This window comes from Helicoverpa zea, chromosome 7 (genome assembly GCF_022581195.2).
Source record: "Helicoverpa zea isolate HzStark_Cry1AcR chromosome 7, ilHelZeax1.1, whole genome shotgun sequence".
Taxonomy (NCBI): domain Eukaryota; kingdom Metazoa; phylum Arthropoda; class Insecta; order Lepidoptera; family Noctuidae; genus Helicoverpa; species Helicoverpa zea.
The window spans coordinates 8626911-8646633 of record NC_061458.1 but is presented as its reverse complement, the minus strand read 5'-3'; the positions used below and the strand labels follow the sequence as shown (position 1 = coordinate 8646633).

Genomic DNA, 19723 nt, shown 5'->3' with positions numbered 1-19723 from the left:
TGTTTCTAAGCAATTATTGCAATTAAGTAGATAGGTAAGTACATGCCGTTTATGGGTAAGTGTAGGTAACTTGCTCTTAATATTTGCATAGGGAAAGATAGAATCCAATAGCGATGTCGAAGATAGAGTGAAGTGGAGAAAAAGATAAGGAGTGCTGACCTCACTATCATGAGGAAAAGGGATTTTTTTTCAAAATGATGCAAGGTACTAAACAATAAAACGGGGTCAGTTGTTACTCCCGGGACGTCATGATTTTGTAGTACCAAGGCGGGGCTTATTGTGTCAGCTGATATGTAGATAACCTTTTGAGCTCATGTTAGAGTAACTCGGAATATTTTTTCTTTTTATAAAAAAAACATACATTTTCTTAGCATGTGTGTGTACCACACAAATGCAGTTATGCACATAAATGCAGTCTGGAGCTTGTGAAAAGACAAAAGATACCGGTATTACTAGAAGTAGTTTTTTCGGGACTGCTTTTTGATAAAAAAATATCAAATAAGAATTACAAGTCAGATATTTTTTTAATTTCCCGCCTACATACCTAGTGACAGAAAAATACGTGATTAGAAATTAATGAGCACGGATGTCTGTATAGTAGGCAAGCCGGTCCTTTAATAACCTTGAATCAATTCAACTAGTAGTACCAAGTTTTCGCGAGTAGACACGTATAGGTACGTAGGGTAGCTCCAACTAGCATGAATCGGAGTAGAGCATTCAATTGTTTTTAATCAATTCAATTGTTTGTGATAAAATGTATTTTAACGCCCATAGGTGGGCATAGTTAATCGTTTGTGTTTGTGCGTGCTTCACGCACAAAAAGATTTTGATGAAACTTGTAAGCGTGTAAGCTAGTCACATACAGTACTGAGAAGACTTTCTTAAACCACCAGTTGCGAGGTACCATCTAGGCACGTGTTAGCTTCGTAATACCTAATAGGTAGGCAGGTCTATCTGTGATGAATAGTGGCTTCATTAAAAAAGGCAATATAATTATTTTCTGTGCATCGTAAAACTGTAAGTAACACAATAGCATTGAAAAGAAAGTAGGTAAAATCGAGTAATTAAATATGTACCTACCACTCCAATAAAACCGAATAAGTTCAATTAATTATTTCCTTTACTTTTACTTTATGACCAAGGCTTCCGCAAGTGCAATTTTATCTTTTTTGAGTGCTACCCACTAAATTAAATCTTAGATAAATATTTTAGAAGTACCTACCAAAAAAATTCGCTTGTTTTCTACAAAAATAACTTTGTTGATAAATATTTCAAACGCTACATAAAAACAGTGTGCAATATTACGCTTTATTTCAGCAAATATTCGTACCGTTCTCAGTGTTTTGCACACGAATGAATGTCGTTCATGCGCTCAGCAAACCGGTCGTCTCGCCGACATAATAAGGCAGGGCGATAACCCAACGAATCAGTTTGAGTACATCGCGCGAGCCCTGTGACTGTGACATAGTGTCGTTTGATAACTTGAACAATCTGTTGCGCGCTATTTTTTAATTCAAATACTACAAACATGTCGAAAATATACAACTTTGGTGCTGGCCCAGCCAAAATGCCAGAAGAAGTAAGTACTTTTCGTGACTTTTAAGTACCCTTAACAGTTAATTATTTGAACATTCCACACATGTCTTGTTTAATATAATTCAGCACTTTACATAATTTAAATATGTCGTCTTCACCAGGTTTACGAAATCATGAGGAAAGAACTAACAGACTTTGATGGTTCTGGTATAAGTTTACTTGAGACAAGTCACCGAACCAAGGCTTATATGCAATTTAATACAGAAGTACAAAATGTTGTGAGAAGATTATTGTGAGTACCTATATCTTAATTAATTTTTAATTAACATTATTTTAATATCAATTGGTCATGTCTTACGAATGAGCGGACTTAATGCCCGGTTTCTAAGTAGGCACCTACGTTTGTTCGCCTTGTTTATTATACTTTAAATACTCAGAATACGCGAACAAAAGTACTCAGAAACCGGTAATTTCTATTTGGTACAATAGTCATCTGATGTATAAATAAAAGGTATGATTGGCAGGACGTAGTAATTTAACAAATAATTGACGTAGTAACACCCAGTAATTGGCCTAGTTACACCTAGAATTCGCGAAAGATAAGATTATAAAGCATTATATTTGATAATATTTGTTCTATAGATATCTCTGTTACTATTGTGAGTACAATTTATTTAAATAGCCCATGTGGGTTGGTTATCTGTTGTATGGGCTTCAGTTATGTATACTCAGCATAAGTTACTATAAAATATGAAGATATTACGGCTACAGTATTTTGATGCAAATATTAGTGCTAAGAAAGATGGTTGAAAACTTTTTTTTCTAGCATTGCAGGGTTAATATATCTGACCTTTGCCCATTACAAGGACGACTTGTTTAAAAAGTACTTGACATTGACAATGACAGGTATTATTGTTGTCATTTTGTCTTTGTTGATCTCCAAAAATGTAAACAAGATAATAATTAATCGTTATTGTCCTATTCAGCTTTTATAAATCTAAAAAGCCCTTTTCGTGGGATAGCGTCAATTAGAATAATATTAGTCAGTGAAATTGTCGTCAATCACTTATTAAAATTATTACGATTGTATCTTGTACATGTTGTGTTCTATTTCTAAATCCGATTTTAACTTTTCAGAAATGTCCCTGCTAACTATAAAATCATCTTTATGGCTGGAGGTGGCACAGGAGAATTCGCTGCTGTTCCTCTTAACTTGATATCCAGAACTGGAACTGCAGACTATGTCGTTACTGGTAAATATTTTGAGTACTCACTACTGATTTCCAGCTCTGAAAACATTTTTTTAAGTTGCAACGGAAAATTTAAAATGTATAATATAAAAATTATATATCCTACACATGAGTTAAGAGACCTAAGACGACCCACTGACTGAAAGACATCTATTTGAGCAATCCTAAATGCCATCCTCAATGTGTTAAAACATAGCTGTGATGTTGTGTTGGTAAAACATACATATTTTGAAAAAAAATACATTTTGATTGAAGAAACATGAAAAGTTGCCATATTATACTATTTTATTTTAGGTGACTGGTCCGCAAAGGCAGCAAAAGAAGCTAAGAAATATGGCAAAGTGAACCTGGTACTACCTCCTCTTGAACGCTATGATCAAATCCCTGACCAATCCACGTGGAATCTCGACCCCAACGCCTCATATGTACACATTTGTGCCAACGAAACTATACATGGTAACTATCTTGAGACTTTATAAGCTGCAGTTTACTTATTAATGATAGCATGGTAAATAAGGTTTAATTAAAAGTATATAATTTAAAGAAAAATTTATGTAATATACATAATAAACTTGAACAAATCGGTCATCACAGATTACAGTTCATGCTTTAGTTTAGTAACTGGCATAACTGATGCCTTATCAAATAAGAAGAATGATGTAATGCATAATTGAATTGCAATTTTCTTTTTGAGTTCATGCAAAATGGCTATGTATCAAATCATAGAAAATAAAGCTAGCAGTTTTACCCACATCCTGTGGGAACTTCTTCAAGAACCTAAAAAAAGGGTAGCCTATATCCTTCCTCGAGAAATAGGCTATCTAACACTGAAACAATTTTTCGAATTGGGCCAGTAGTTCCTAAGATTCAGCTTTATGATATTAGTATATGTAGATAATAACCCATAAGTACTAGAACTGCTAGATTAGTTCAGTTTGATGAGCTTATTTATAGTAATTAGCTAAGGTCCAAGTGATTTCACATTGAATTTATTTTACTAGTAATTATTTTAATTCTGGCTTTTCAATTTTTCAGGGGTGGAGTTTGACTTTATTCCCGATACTAAAGGCGTGCCATTAGTTGCTGACATGTCTTCAAATATTATGTCAAGAAAATTTGATGTTTCTAAGGTAAGAATATTATTCATTAATGTGACGGTAAAATGAGCCGGATGCAAGTCAAAACAAGGTACTTTTTCTATTGCAAAATTTTACAGTATACGTCAAGGAGAATAACTGATTTAATTATTTGATACTGTGGTCAAAAAAACTAATTACATATTTATCTATAGGCTACCAAGCATAGTTCAGTATGACTCAATCAGATAGTAAATGAAACAAACCAGTTCCAACTCAAAGTAATTTTTTAATTACTTCACAGAACCGATAACTATTGGGTATAATATCTAGACACACGGCAGTGTGTCCGCCAAGTTCGAGCAAAAAAGGCGACACACCGGCCGTGGGTTATATTACACGAACCATTTCGGGCCAAATTCGACCCCCCTGTAACTCAAAATCTATTTTATTTACGCATATCAAATTTCTAGTATCTGTTGAGACCCCCTCACTTATCTAAAATACAAGTAACATCATTAAAAAGTAACTATTTTTAACTGAGGTATGTGTATGGAACTTGGTACTTATTCAGATCTCACTTCTTTTATAGGCGAAGCATTCCCATATTATCGAACTTGGCAGTCTTTCACATTTTTGTTTTGGGTGGGTAAACATTATGAAATCTTTGATAACAATTTCTTGATTTGATGAAATATTTACTACTCATCACACTTATGTATAAAAGGTCAAGTGTTTCTATATATGGAGACATGCTTGAATGCTATATAAACATACATGTATGGATTGCAAACATGTGTATGAGATACTTATTCATTGAATTAAAAGACAGATTTGCTTTCTTGTTGCGATATTCAAAACTAAATGTACCATACAATATCAAAGAAAATCTTTCGCTATATTTGTGCTCTTTCGGTGATAACTAGGTCAATATTGTTTCACTTGATAAGAGCTCCTTACATTAGTGTTATTTTTTCTTAATTTTGGGAGACTTCTATTATGCTGGAAATTAAAATTCTTGTATCGAACCTTTATCAAGCGGGTGAGTATCACCCGAGAATGTGCTCAAGGAATGATATGATAACATAAAATATAGATGTCTGATAAACAGCAATATTTCTGTACGATAAAGAATCGTCCTTCCCTTTTGGGGGTCATAAGCATAAGTAGTACTTTGTTACGGTATCTTTTTGATATGATATGATTAATGATGAACATTGTTTTCAACATGCCTTAGCAACTACTGCTGTAACTTATTTGTTTACGAATTCGGGTTTTCCTCTGGTTAACTCCTACTTACTGAGTCATTACATACTGCATACATAGGTTACATTCTTTGGATATTTTTATTAGTAATATGTGGTTCTAGTAGGTAATATAGGTACGATAGGCTTACTAATATTATAAATGAGAAGGTCAGTTTTAGTTAGGCTTTTGCGATAAAATGGCAGAACCGATTGTGATTAACATTCGTATAGAGGTAGCTGACACATTGGAGATACAGATAAACTGGGGAATTTTATCCGGGTGCGAGAGGGCCCCAGGACCTTATATAGCCGACCTTACTCGACGAAATATAATCAATAAATGGAACAGAAATACCCACCTTGCGAAACTTCTTCTAGTAACTTATATACGCCACTATTTTCAGTTCGGCGTGATTTACGCAGGAGCACAGAAGAACATCGGTACATCTGGAGTAGCCTTAGTAATCGTTAGAGAAGACTTGCTCAACCAAGCTCTGCCAATATGCCCCTCGTTGTTCGACTGGACTGCTAACGCTAAGGCCGACTCTATTCTTAATACTCCTCCTATGTTTGCGTAAGTATATTTACTACTCTACTAGTTCTTTTACTGCAGTTTCAGCCGCTTCCCGGAAGAACTTCTTCTCGTAAACGGATAAAATAGTTAGTTAAAATAGATAGTTGTTTGGAATTAATAGTTTAGAATGCGTGCCTCATAAAGGTATTTATTGTTCTGATGTTTTCAAGATAGCGTGACGGAAAAATACTTTTTATTATAAGAAGGTATTCTTGTTATCTACCTCGTATTTTGTCTAAAAGTAGCTGTTATCATACGGTAAAGCGTAATTACTTGATATTGTTTGTTTCTACGCAGGGGGTAATCTCAATTGCTCAGGTTGTCAATGCGGTTATGACTTTCATATTATCATCGCGGTTGTGACCTAAGATACAATAGCAGTATAAAATTACTCATGTGCACTGATAGCTAGAAAATAAAAGTAAATTTTTCTTAAGACATATTTTTTCGATTAGTTCACTCAAAAGAACTAGGGCGGAAAAAAACTAAAGTAGTTTCGACCGCAGTACCACAAAATGTAGGGCACGCCACCATAGTGACGGTAAGTCCCTTCTTTGAGGAGTGGCTCGGGAGGAGTCACGGCGCCCTCACGTACCGCATGACGCAGGTCCTCACCGGACACGGTTGTTTCGAGAGGTATCTGCATCGAATCGGTCGTGAGGAGGCGTCCGGGTGTCACCACTGTGCGGACAGCTCCGAGGACACGGTGGACCACACAGTCCAGGAGTGCCCCGCATGGGAAGGGCGCACCACGGGCGTTGGTTGTCGCGACACGACTCCCGGCCACCGTAGGCGTGGGTCTGTGGGCGGTGAGTTCGGGTGGCTCATCGCTCATGTCTATTTTTAGACGACAGGCCCGTGTCGGCGGCGCGCGTTGTTCCACGCGCTCCTCAAAGAGATGTCAGCAACCCCAGCGGGGCCCAGAAGGGCCAAGGCCTGCCGGGGCTGCGGGTTGTTCGAAAGAGATACCGCGGCCCTAGCACATAAAAAGTAGGCCTTTTTATGTGCTAGGGCCGCGGTATATCGACGGAACACGACGGTTTTTAGTCAGTAAGAGTCTGACACTCCTTCACCGCTGCTAACCTACAGCGGGAGGGGCCATTTGATGATTTTTGACGTCGTTAAAAAAAAAGTACCTCAAAATGTGTTTATTTTGCCCTAGTATTTAACCCATAAACCAATCACAAATCGGAGTTTTGGATATCCTCTAATAATATGACGTCACTCTTACTTACAGCATCTACGTAATGGGAAGAGTCCTACAATGGGTAGAAAGGAACGGAGGTGTAGAAGCTATGGAGAAATTAGCCACGAAGAAAGCTTCCTTAATATACGAAACCATTGAACAATCCAACGGCTTCTATTCCGCGCCCGTAGCTAAGAACGCGAGGAGTAAAATGAACGTGCCATTCAGAATTGGATCGCCACCCAATGAAGATTTAGAAAAAGAGTTTTTGAAGGGCGCTGAAGCTTTAAAACTTATTCAGCTTAAAGGACACAGGTAATTTATACGCACAAATGTAATTACTGCATGAATACTCTAATCTATAATCTCTGACATACTGGGTTCTGCTAGCAGTTACACCAGTTTCCCGTGGGAACTACTATGTGCATAAAGAACTCTTTAGGTACACTACTTTTTATCTGTGTGTTAAATTCTATTAGCACACAATCTCTTGAGCTTTGGACTTTGGTTTTGTACGCCCTTATGTTCTCCCCTATGTACTACTTCCAAATACTTCCTAATATACTTCTTTATTTATGTACTTCGCCTATACATCTGACTTTAACTGGCTACACCTTAGCACTTCTGGCTCTCCTTAAAACTATCCATATTGTGTATTATTAAAAGAACCATATAATTTATCTTTTCTTCTATCCTATGTTAATCAATCCTTTTTAATTTCCAGAAATGTCGGCGGTATCCGTGCATCAATCTACAATGCAGTTTCAGTAGACGAGGTGGAAGTTCTAGCGAAATTCATGAAAGACTTCATGAACAAACATGCCAAGTAATTTATAAGTTTATATTTATTGTTTTTTACTAAGTATTCAACATTTTATGGCGAATATCGCGTATTGTTTAAGTAAAATTAAGTTTCATGTATTGGCTGTGCTGAGGTTTTTATCGAAAAATCAATTATAGTTTTTAATACAAAATTTTATCTTTTTTATCATTCCCTCTAAATTAAAAAAAAAATAATGATAACACTTTATTAGGACATTTTTAACTAATAGTGAAATCTTTCAAAATGGGTCAAGTAATTACTGAGATTGCTTTTATAATATACATACTTTCGATCTCTATAACAATAACAATGCTTTCCAAAACAAAACTATACCTACGCATGTGTACATATTACATAGTATACTATATCATGAGTTTATACCGTGGTTACTTGATGACTAACGTGATATTACGTCATCGTATCGTATCAGAAACTATTTATTTGCGATAGTTGACTCCGATGACATTTAACTAAAAGTACGTGTATCGGAATAATGTAATCTCTAGTGTAATTGACACGACCTATTGTTGTTGATAACAGACTTCCATTAATTAAAAAAAGTAATGATTTCCATATCCTAGTAGTTTTGTAGCAAATAAAGATTTTGTTAAATATTCTGAATATAAATCTATACTTTAATCTGTATTTAAAATAAAAGCGAAATTTACCTAATGCTACTTATTCGATAATAAACTGTCTGTCTGTCGGTTACGCTTCTACGCAGAAACAGCTAAACCAATTGAGATAAACTTTTATCCGGGTAGCATCACCCGGATAGATTCTATATCTTTCAGGTCACGGGTGAAATTGCAGACGTAAACCATTTTTTTTTGTAATTTTATCTGCATTAGGTGTTATTAAGAACGGTACAATTCAACCTAACAGTGTCAGGTCGGCGGGTCACTAGATATTTTTATAATTCGGTGAGACTTCGATAGTGTGACCCCGAGCCAGTTAGTAACTGCTCTGGTCACCTGACCTTATCGCGAAACTGGTATCGTTTTTATATCATGTCTTAAGAATAGTTACAAAAGATATGGGATGATAAGAAAAACTAATTTGTAGGTACCTAAAACTCCTGTGAAGAGCTGATATTTAAATACTTTGATAATTACATAGAATTACCTAATTATTTTTCAGTAATACCGAAAGGCATTGATGCCTTCACATGGTTTAAAATAAATCTAGTATAGTCTGAAGCCATAGTATATATTTTATGATGACAGATGGGTTTTTTATAGGGGTTGGAAATGGACATGGATAGTAAATAAAATAAAATTCTTAATAAATATACGTATTAAAATTTATTTCATTAAAATTTTTGTAAAAAAAAAAATATCTTTATTATGTAATCACTAACGTGGTAATAAATTGTGATGGAATATTGACCACCTGATGAAGAATCTTTGAGTATTTCACTATAACATTTCTTTAGGTACGTACAAAGGGATATATGTCAACTAGAACTAGTCTTACTCTCTTATATATTTTGTTACTGTTGATCCTAGTACGTTCAGTATTCAGGGTTAGGAAGATTATGTATTTACTATAAATTCTATCAGCTTAAAAATACTTTAATACAAAACGTATATAATACATGTCCCATATATTCACGTGATAATTATAAAAAAATATCATTCTATACATTTCACTGTCACATAGCACACACTCACATTCATACACAGAATTATAATAATACAGTCCAGTTTATATTACAAAACATAAACCGTTAATTTATATTACCTAGCCGTTCCTAATGTTAGTAACAATTAAACGTTACGCTAATTGTTCCACTAAAGTAATTATTACTAACATTACAAGAACAGATTTCTAAAAAAATATACAAAATATTTTATAACATTATATTTACACGATTATAAATCGGAATGTTGTTGGAATGTAATTTTTACAATATTCGTTGATAATTGTGAGTACTCCCTGCTTCGGATATGGCAGTGTTCGCCTTAAAGTACTTGAGCATTTTGTTCGTCGATGATTATTTAAGAACATCAACACAATCACTGTTTTAGAAATAATGTAACGCCTTCAATAAACTTTGACTTTTGTGACGATATTTTTGTTTAAATAAGTATATTTGGTGGGGGCTGTAATTTAAACAGTGAGTGTGTTAATACACATAACGTTACAACTAAAATTCTTAATAAAGCTAATAGAATACGACATTCTACAATAACATACTGAACCCTCGGTTGTGTCGCGAGCTACACATTGTCGCCGTATGTAGTGCGCAATGATGTGAACTGTTGCTGCCGGGGACACCGAGAATTGAAACTAGTACGAAGTATTATGTAAGATTGACCAGAATACGACAAAACGCAGTCCCTTGTTACACTTACTGACCTTCACTGTCGCTGTCACTCTTATCTGCAAACGAAATACACTTATTAGTTTATTTCATCATTTTATTTACGCTTTGCAGGCGTACCCCAGTGACCGATAATGTTGTTTGTGCAAGTGGAATTTTTGTTTGTACGAACGTAAATAATCGTGATAAATGTGTTCATTCTGTACTTATTTGCATCAGGCATTCAGTCTTTGATGTTTGTTTTAAACAATGAGTTGACGTCATTTTACGATGTCGTGAAACATAAATAGATAATTATTAAAGGAACGTAGGCTGGGACAAAGGTCTTTATTTATGGAGAAATGTATGACGAGTAGATTCAAGTCATTTTAAGGACAAAAGGGTTTTTTATGCAATAATGTGTTTGGTAAACTTGTACATTTTGTGTGCTCTACGAACTACGGTCTACTGTAAAACAGCAAAGCATCTACCTACATCTAAAAAGCGAAACGTGCAAAAGCTGCATTCATAATAACAAAAGTGCGCACTAATCTAAGTGCTACAAACATACTGACCTTTCTTACCCGGGTACGCATGCCTCTTTAGTCTGTCGTAGAGGTCTTCCTTTGTCCCGTATATGCTGGCGTTGGATCGCGCTAAGCTGTTCATTTTGCCATTCATGCCATTATGAAGGCTTTCCTTCATGTAGGTTTCGTTGTAGAAGTTGGGCATCTCCCAACCGTCTTCCTCGTCATCATAATAGTGTGCATACGTGGAGTGATGTGAAGGTGCTATGGACTCCGCGTACGGCGTATGCGCTCCGTAGTAGAAGTTCACTTGGGAGCCGTTTTGGTCGATAGCTGGTGTTAATGTCTTCTTTGGTTCCTTCTTCTTTGTCGATCTGTTGAAGGGGATACATTATTAATTTGGTTAACAGACAAACTAGGTCTGTGGAAGAATAATTGATTTACAGAACAATCGAGAATGCTACTTGGAGTACCCATTTGGGACAAACGTATCTCAAAAAGTTTCAAAATTCCAGAACATACTGTGGTGTTTATTTCATGAAAATAATTGAACTTACCTCGCACAAATCATCCATACAAGCAGCACTAAGAATATGATGAAGATCACTCCTCCTGCGACTCCGCTGGCGATGTAGGCGAACTCGCTCTTTTCTCTGCAGTGGCGCCCGGTGAACGAGCCAGTGCAGCGACAAGAAGGTTCACCTCTCGCGTCCTTCACGCATTCGCCTCCGTTGTCACAGAAGTCTTGACATACATCTGTTGGTTGAACATAGAAATATTGTAAATAGTAATAATATTGTAAATATGACTGTATTTTGAATGACATGAATTTATACAAAGAAGTGTAAAGGAGTCAAAATGTTAACCGATTTTCGCATTAAATGTTCTCATAAAGAACACTTCAACGCTCCTGTATAAAAAGGTTGTCAACATTCTCGCAGAATTGATTTCGAAATCAATTCCAATTGAGATATTTGTGAGTTACACGAAATTTGCGAAATTCAATAGAATACTTCCCACGATGAATACAAATTAGCTGTCGTACAAGAATTCGGTATCCATTATACAGGCATCAAGTTTCGAATGAGGTTTTACCAATAGGAGCTTAATTTTAGCGGAAAAGTTCGCTGAAGAATCTACAAAGTGCTTAAATGAAATATTGGAAAAGATGAACCAATCGATATCCTTGAAAAATGTCTTACCTAAACAGACTTTTCCAGTGCCGTTAAAGCCCGGCTTGCATTGGCACTTGAACTCGCTTGTCTCCGGTATCAAAAGGCAATAAGCATTGACATCGCAGTGCATTTCCGGGCCACTCATCTCACATGGGTTCGTGCATTCTGACTCTGATGTCTGGAAAAATAAAATTATGCAAAAGGTTATTTTCACATACTTCAAAAATATTCTACAAGGTGGTTATATAATATTAAGATTTTATGAGAACTTAAGATATTATTTGGTAAAAGGGAACGTAATTAGGAATAAATAGGTTTTACTTACAGCACCAGGGCCTCTCGTACTTGTGTTGATTGGACAAGGGACGCAGACTGTCTGTTGGGCCTCTGATTGATAGGTTCCTTTTCTGCACTGAACACATGTGTTCAAGGTGACGTTGAGGTATGAGCCTGGAATACACGAAAATGACGTTAATAATATAATTTAATAATAGAAATATTCCTTTACAATAAATTATAAAATTCTGTTGTTATTATTATTCAACAATAGAAGTCGGATTAGGGTGGATTCCTCGAATTTAGAAGATCAGAATTCCATTGTCAAAATATTTAACATTTCGGAGTATTGTCTCAAAGTACAAATAAATTTATAATTTAACAAGGCGAAGTTTTGGAGGAGACAGTAATTTGCATCTTAGTTGTGGGTTATTACCAGGTCTGCAGACGGGTAGAGAGCATTGGTCAGCGGATGACGCTCCGGATTTAGGCGTAGTGGTGCCCGGGGGACAAGGTGCACACGCTGCTCCCGATCCATTGGCGCGCCATGTGCCTCGTGGGCAAGGCTCGCAGCCACCATCACTGCTTAGTTGTTCTCCTAAACACATAAAAGTCAACATCATTAGGTATCTCTTCATTCATGTCTAAAGGATTGTGGTGAAATAATATGAAGGTTATCCTGTGCGTACCTGAGGGACAGTCATCCCTGCATTCAGCTGCCGATACGGCTTCTGTAGCACGAGTTGTTTGACCTCTAGGGCAGGACATGCAAGAGAAGGCACCTTCGCGAGGTTGGTATGAACCGTGACCACAAGGACGGCAGAGGTCAGCCTCAGCATCGTAGTATTTACCAGCAGCGCATCTCTCTGAGAACCAAACAGCGGATTAGAAATGGAACTTATGGCAAGAGGATCTACTTTAGATTTCAAAATGTTCAAGTATTTCACCTTTGCAGTCCGCAGCACTACGGGCTCCGGTAGACTGTGTAACTCCAGGTTGTCCAGCGATGGCAGGACACGCAGTACATTGTACCTGTCCTGCTTCTGATTGGTATGTTCCTTGTGGGCAAGGTTTGCAGGTATCGCTAGCGGCATCCAGGAAGGTACCAACCGCACATGCCACTGTAAAGAGATGAAATTATTAGTACACACCTAAACAATATTCCTTGTGTATAAAATGGAATTAAATTTGCAAGAGCCTTACCACAATCAGGGGCCATAACAACTTGTCCAGTAGGGCAGGCATAGTCCGAAACTAGTTCCAAGCTTGCCGGATCAGGTACTGTGTTAGGTAGAATGTTCCTCACGTCGAATTGTTCGTCTTCGAGAATCAGTTTCTCCAATAATCGTTGCACGGTAGACCGTTCGTTGTTTCCATTGTGAATTACTGGATCGCTGCAAGTTTGAGAAAATGATGAAACTTTCCGATTTTCTTTTTGACATAAATGAAAAGCCACAAATCATATTTAAGCAAAATTTTACATTGTCGGTTATAACATGTGCAAAAGTGCTACTTCGAAGCATGCAAACAACTTACTTGACAGACGGGAAAGAGATCTCAACGTTGTACGTATCGCCAACCTGACGACCCTCCCTACTGCTTCGTGTCCTAAGTGCCACAAAAACACATGCAATTGTGATAGAAGAACAACATGCTTTATTTGTAAAGAAGCCTAAGTGCAGTTGAATACGAATGGAAACGTCTAGATTTTGCTACGGGCCCAAAGTGCGTGATATCCTTTGAATAGGTACTGTGTTATGTAAACACATGCTTTTATGTGCACTACAGAGATGAGGTTTTTACATTATTTTTTTGCGTAATATTGTGTATCTACGCCGACACCTGTTTATTTGGACTCCTACTTTTTAATATATTTGAAACAGTATAAAGTTTTCAACTTACTCTTCGACGGGTATGATGGCATCCAGTACATAGGTATCTTCAGCAGGTACCGCGGGAGGGGTGGATACTTGTCTCGTCTGCCTGGAGTTCGCGCGGTGGTCACATTTCACATTGATGTCCAGTTCCTTACACTCGCGGGTACCTATATTGGCAGCATTTTATTGTTAAAGCTCAAAAGTATTGACGTATTCAAGTACCTATGTAGGGTATATGTATGCGTGATACGTACCATCAACAGCGTAAGAACAGAAGTTCCAGTCTCTGTTAAGCTGGTTAATGGCGCTGCGAACTTTCTGGCGAAGCACACCTTGTCCGGCATCGTTACAGAGTACTGAGCTTGGGAACAACATCGATATCTTGAAGACACGCTGAGCTGGTGAAGCCGCTGTATTATGAAAAAAAGTATTTATTAGTACATTCAATTTTAATAAGTAAATAATCTTCGTTACTAAAGGTATGGATGGATTTTCTTACGTGAGCAGGCAGGGTAGACCAGTGGCAGGGATGGATCGGTAGTTGGTCTCCAGAATCCTTCAGCTCCGCATGTGTAGAATGGTGGTACAGGTTGAGAGAATCTAAGGCCGTCGCGACAGGCGATTTCACATACTTTGAATTGTCCACCGGCACCCCAATCGCGACATGATTGGTAACCTCCCAGTGGATCAGGTAGTGGTGGACAGAATTCAGCTATAACAAGAGACAATTTCTTTATGAGCCCAAAAATAAAAAATAAAAACTTGTTTAGCGATGGTTCTGGTAAATTTTATTAACTTACCCAAAACAGTAACTTTGAATGTGCAAGTAGCCGCGTTGCCTGCAGCATCATACGCGATATAAGCAATATCATACGCTCCCCACGCAAGGTTTTGTCCAGGCCGGTGACCAGATTTCTCAACAACCTTAGCAACACCGACATTGTCACTGAATTGAGGTACATCCCAGCTAACAACAGAAGATCCGTTCTTCGCAATTACCCACAGATCACCGGGGCATCGGTCTACTCTTGGTGGCTCTTTGTCTACTTGCAATTGCTGGCATTTAGATCCGGAATAACCGTTGGGACAAACTCGTTGACCACAATGAGATGGCACTATTCTCTCAACTCCTCCAAGAAGGTCGTCATATCCAGCCCATGTGAGACCCAGACCGCTGTACAAGACGGGCTCAGTCCTGCAGTCACGGACCTGTTTCTGGATTTCATTTGTCACATCGAGGGCACGGTTCCATATTTGTACTTTAGTTAGATGGCCCTGGAATCCGGCTTCGGTGTATGCCTTCGGGTTGTCAGATTGAGGCTTGCCAAGTGTTACCCATACACTGAAAATAAAAACGGCCATTAGGATATTACGTTACAAAGAATATGCAACAAGATTTTTTAGCTAACAGTTGAGGAAAATGTCTTACTATTGTGATAGTGTTCGTCCGCTTCCGTAACCTTCAAGCTTGCTAGCAATCAAACCTTCAGTGATGAGTGTTAATTCACCGCCGTTGTTACCGTCCCAGACTAAAGCGACATGGTGCCATTGTCCGTCATTTACTGTTGCAAATTCTCCGAAGCTTAGGTAAACATCTTGCAGTTCCGGGAAAAGTGAAACTTGGACGCCGTTTGAATGCATTTGAATAATTTGCTTTCTGTTTAGAGCAATGTGGGAGTTGCTGAAAATTCAAAATAACTTCATTAATATCAAAATCAAAGATATATATGATTATAACTAAAGATTTGTTGGTATATCGATATTTTACGTACCTAACACTGTATGCTGTAAAGAATACTCCGCCTTCGTCTTGTTGCGTGTATTGCACCCACATAGCTACGGTCAAACTATCAGCCGATCCTGTATCGAATGGCACCACTTGAGCCGCACTCGATCGCAATGGGTCACTGAAGTAGAGGTCGTAATCTACACTTATAGCTGGAAGAGAAATTATTGCATCGTTAGTTAATCGTAAAATGAGACAGTATTAATGAACTAGTAAAGGACATAAACTTACTTTTTCTGCAATCGTCACCCGTAAGATTGAATGGACATTGGCAATAGAATCTTCCTGGCAAATCGATGCATGTTGCAGAAGGTGGGCACGAGTTCTCTTTACAATCGATAATGTCTTCATCACAGTTCTTTCCTTGGAAGCCTGGAGCGCAAATGCAGTTGTAACCTTCGCCTTCATCTACACAAGTGGCTCCGTTCTGGCAGAGACCAGCATCACATGCGTCGAACTCATATTGGCAACCAATTCCAGTGTAGTCTTGCGAACATGTGCAGTTGAGGCCAGATCCGAAGTCTTGGCACTTTCCGCCGTGCATGCATGGGCTTCCAATACATCTTTCAGGAGCGGTCTCACATTGTTTACCGTCGGTTCCACTTGGGCAACTGAAATATGAAAAAAATATATGTCATTCAACTTACGGCGTAAGATGTTATTTGTATTGTGAATATTAAAATTTTATCTATACTTACACGCAGAAGAAGTCTTGGAAGAGATCGATGCATTTCGCATGGTTTTGACAAGGTAAGTTCATGCAGTTGCCAATATCATGCTCGCAGCGTTTGCCAGTCCATCCTGGTTGGCAGGCACACTTGTAGTCGCCTATATCATCTTTGCATGATCCACCGTTGAAGCATGGGTCCGAAGCACAGTCATCGATATTGGTTTCACAAGTTTCTCCCGTAAAACCTTCCCTACAGACGCACTCGAACTTATTATCAAGATCAATGCATTTCTCAGTGCCGACAGCGTTGCAAGGTTCGTTCAGACATTCATCAATTGCTGTCTCACATTGAAGACCTATGTATCCTGGACGGCATTTACAAATAAATCCATCAATTTGGTCAACGCACGATGCACCGTTCTGGCAAGGGTTGGAAGAGCAATCGTCAATGGTATGCTGGCATCTCTTGCCTGTGTAACCAGCTTCGCAAATACAGTTGAAATCATCGATGCCATCAATACATTGGCCGCCATTCTCACAAGGAGAAATAACACATTCGTTGATGTTAATATCACAAGAAGGACCACTCCAGCCTGGATCACAGATGCATTGATGAATAAAGAGTTTATCTACGCATATACCGTGTTTACAAGGTTCATTTGAGCAAAGGTCTATCTTTTCATGGCATCGTTTTCCTGTGAAACCTGGTGGACATGCGCAACTAAAGTCATTAACTAAATCAGTACAAGGAGCGCCTAGCAGACAAGGTTTTTCGATACAATCGTCAGTATTGATTTCACAGAGTTGTCCTTCCCAGCCTGGTAAGCATTCGCACTTGTATCGACCTTGTTGAAGAGCAATGCAACTTGCGCCATTAGTGCAAGGATTTCCGTTAGCCGAGCACGGATCAATCTGAAAGAAATCAAGTTATATATTTTTGATGAAAATTTTATTCTAAAACATAATTTACTAAAGTTAAGACATAGGATTACGTACCGTGATGTCACAATCAACGCCAGTATATCCTGACCTGCAAAGACAGGTGTAGTTATCGTATCCAGGTTCATCTTTGCACATGGCTCTTTCGGGACAGGTATCGTTTCTACAATCGGATCTTTCTTCTTGGCAGTTGATGCCTCCGTATCCCGTTGGACAAGAGCAGCGATAGCCTTGTGGCAGATCGGTACAAGTACCACCGTTGTAACAGGGTTGGCTGGCGCATTCGTCAATGTCAATTTCACATCTGCGTCCGGAGAATCCAGCAGGACAATAACACTGTACTCCGTGACCTTTAGGTACGCATAGACCTCCATGTTGACAAGCACTGTTTGAGCATTCTACCGGTAAACATTCTTCCAAGCCTGTCGATCCAGTTCCTACAGTTTTCATGTTCGTGGGACATTCCATACACAATGTTTGACCAACCAGGTTTTGGTAGAAGTTCCTTGGGCACTGAGAGCATGGAGCTAAGCCAGTTGGTGAATAAGTACCAGGTGCGCATTTAGCCCTGCACCTATCTCTTCCAGGGGCAGCTGGCTGGTATGTGAAGGTGTTAACGGGGCAGGCTTGACAATCTTTGAATCCTCCTAGAGGTGGTTCTCCTGTGTAACTGTTCCTAGGACATTCCAAGCAAGGGACTAATCCTGTTGGCGAGTATGTACCGTATCCACATACAGGTATACAATCATTGATGTCTTTAGAGCCTTCCTCTCTAGTGAATGTACCTTGCGGACACTTGAGGCATGATCCTTGGCGAGCTTGATTTTGGAAGAAACCGCGAGGACACATTGTACAGGTCTTTTGTTTCTCTTCCGCAAACGTTCCAGCCGGACAGTGTACTGAAAGTCATACAAAATGTAATTAGTCAATTGTGTACATTTTTCTGAGCTAAAACATGATAAGGCAGAGAAGGTTAGTTTTGTACTATGTATGTTTTTTGCCTATAAACAAAATTATAATACGCAATTATAGAAATGCTTTACTCACAGCATCTCGGAACATCGTTCGTATCCATATTCAATACTTCGCCGACGCTACAAGTGAATCCTTTAGTGATGGAACTTCTGATCGCTCTCAATGGTGGACATTGGTTGCCAATAGACGATACATTCAGGACGGGTTCAATAAGAGCACTGGCATATGGCACAGATAAATCAAATATGAGGTTTAATGTCGAACCACACAGATCGTAGAGCTGAGTTTGTCGCACAGCTGGTATGATGGCTAATACAAAGTCCATTTTGACGACATTTTCGTCAAGTAGTGTGGGTATTACGTTGACAAATGTAACGTTTATGTTAACGTTTACGGCTGAGCAACGTTGGGTAAGCCTTTCATTTAATACGTTGTCGTATTGTGCAACCAAGTCTTTATATTTGGGTAAGCAAGCGTTGGAAACAGCTCCTAGAGCACGGTACTGAACAGTAGAGACGACGTGGTAAGCAGCTTGCTGAGTATCTGTAAAAAAGTTGACATTTAGTTTTCTAAATAACATAACTTCGTTTATATATGCATATTATGTAATATACGTTTATACGTACTTTCAGAAACACAATCCGGCACAACTGAAGTTGGCACCCACTGACGTTTAGTTTCGCAGACGAACGTTTTAACGGGTTCGCCATCGGTGAATCTAAATCCAGGACTACACGTGGCAATACATTGAATTCCTCGATCGCCAGGTAAGCAGTTCATAGCACCATTAGCCGGTGGCATAAGTTCCCAATCTACACAAGGTGTGGCTTGAACGGATACCTAGAAAATAAAGTAATGTTAAATATTTGCGCTATAACACGTACACGTTTTATTTACCTCGACATTTTTATTTGCGAAAAATATTCTTACTTGGAAGTTGCACTGAGCTCGGTTTCCGTATTTGTCTGAAGCGATAACAGTTACATTTTCATATCCGCGAATAGGAATGACAGCTCTTTCCGGAATGAATTTGAGGAAAACTTCCCCAGACGCATCTGTTGCATTTATTCTCCTTCTCGTATCGTTGAAGTTAACTGCATAACTGTCTTGTTTGTCAACTAGTTCTATAACGTAGCTCTGTGGGCAGCTGAGTTTTGGAGGAGTGTAGTCTGGTACAGTGATGTTGACTTCGCAAATAGCTACGTTACCATCGAAGTCAAATGCGACGTATCGCACCACCATATTGTGGAATACTTGGATAGGTGTTCTAAAGTGTTGCGGTGTAACTTCTAATCTTGCAATAGCACCCGAGTTGTCTGTTGCTGTAGGTTCAGTAAAGTTGACTGGTAACAGACCTCCATTGACATCAGTTTGTACTACGATTGGTTGTTGAGGACAGTTTTGGAAAACTGGAGGCTCGTTATCTGTAAAAAAAAAGTTGTAAGTTATGATTTGTTGTTCCTAGAAAGTACCTTTAGATATGTAACTGAAAGAAGGGATT

At 38.4% G+C, this 19723-nt stretch overlaps 2 protein-coding genes and 1 long non-coding RNA gene across 3 annotated transcripts in view; 2 read left to right on the top strand and 1 right to left on the bottom strand.

The window, feature by feature from the left end:
* Window positions 1-1364: 1364 nt before the first annotated feature.
* On the top strand, window positions 1365-7843 carry LOC124632007 (probable phosphoserine aminotransferase). The gene is made up of 8 exons (XM_047166661.1): window positions 1365-1579; window positions 1698-1828; window positions 2674-2789; window positions 3081-3242; window positions 3822-3916; window positions 5514-5683; window positions 6921-7184; window positions 7594-7843. The coding sequence occupies exons 1-8, from the start codon at window positions 1529-1531 to the stop codon at window positions 7697-7699; spliced, it is 1095 nt and encodes a 364-aa protein (XP_047022617.1). The 5' UTR covers window positions 1365-1528; the 3' UTR covers window positions 7700-7843.
* Window positions 7844-8973: 1130 nt separating this feature from the next.
* LOC124632004 (sushi, von Willebrand factor type A, EGF and pentraxin domain-containing protein 1) overlaps window positions 8974-19723 on the bottom strand; it is a 73797-nt gene continuing 63047 nt past the window's right edge. The window contains exons 15-36 of the mRNA XM_047166658.1: window positions 19153-19646; window positions 18849-19062; window positions 18295-18765; window positions 17305-18146; window positions 16337-17220; window positions 15870-16249; window positions 15625-15790; window positions 15282-15533; window positions 14653-15194; window positions 14352-14564; window positions 14107-14262; window positions 13878-14019; window positions 13512-13583; window positions 13179-13369; window positions 12923-13096; window positions 12665-12841; window positions 12412-12573; window positions 12025-12149; window positions 11727-11877; window positions 11082-11280; window positions 10573-10898; window positions 8974-10077 (exon numbers count right to left, since the gene is read on the bottom strand). Coding sequence (XP_047022614.1) covers window positions 10046-10077; window positions 10573-10898; window positions 11082-11280; window positions 11727-11877; window positions 12025-12149; window positions 12412-12573; window positions 12665-12841; window positions 12923-13096; window positions 13179-13369; window positions 13512-13583; window positions 13878-14019; window positions 14107-14262; window positions 14352-14564; window positions 14653-15194; window positions 15282-15533; window positions 15625-15790; window positions 15870-16249; window positions 16337-17220; window positions 17305-18146; window positions 18295-18765; window positions 18849-19062; window positions 19153-19646 — 6365 coding nt within the window. The 3' untranslated portion in view covers window positions 8974-10045. The remainder of the gene's footprint in view (window positions 10078-10572; window positions 10899-11081; window positions 11281-11726; window positions 11878-12024; window positions 12150-12411; window positions 12574-12664; window positions 12842-12922; window positions 13097-13178; window positions 13370-13511; window positions 13584-13877; window positions 14020-14106; window positions 14263-14351; window positions 14565-14652; window positions 15195-15281; window positions 15534-15624; window positions 15791-15869; window positions 16250-16336; window positions 17221-17304; window positions 18147-18294; window positions 18766-18848; window positions 19063-19152; window positions 19647-19723) is intronic.
* LOC124632008 overlaps window positions 18855-19723 on the top strand; it is an 85372-nt gene continuing 84503 nt past the window's right edge. The window contains exon 1 of the long non-coding RNA XR_006984569.1: window positions 18855-18989. This is a non-coding gene — a long non-coding RNA (uncharacterized LOC124632008). The remainder of the gene's footprint in view (window positions 18990-19723) is intronic.

Excerpts from the sequence above, each read along its gene's own strand:
- LOC124632007 (XM_047166661.1), top strand. The coding sequence starts at position 1,529 with ATGTCGAAAATATACAACTTTGGTGCTGGCCCAGCCAAAATGCCAGAA. Across the intron at positions 1,829-2,673 it reads AATGTTGTGAGAAGATTATT|AAATGTCCCTGCTAACTATA; the intron begins GTGAGTACCTAT and ends TTAACTTTTCAG. Across the intron at positions 5,684-6,920 it reads AATACTCCTCCTATGTTTGC|CATCTACGTAATGGGAAGAG; the intron begins GTAAGTATATTT and ends TCTTACTTACAG.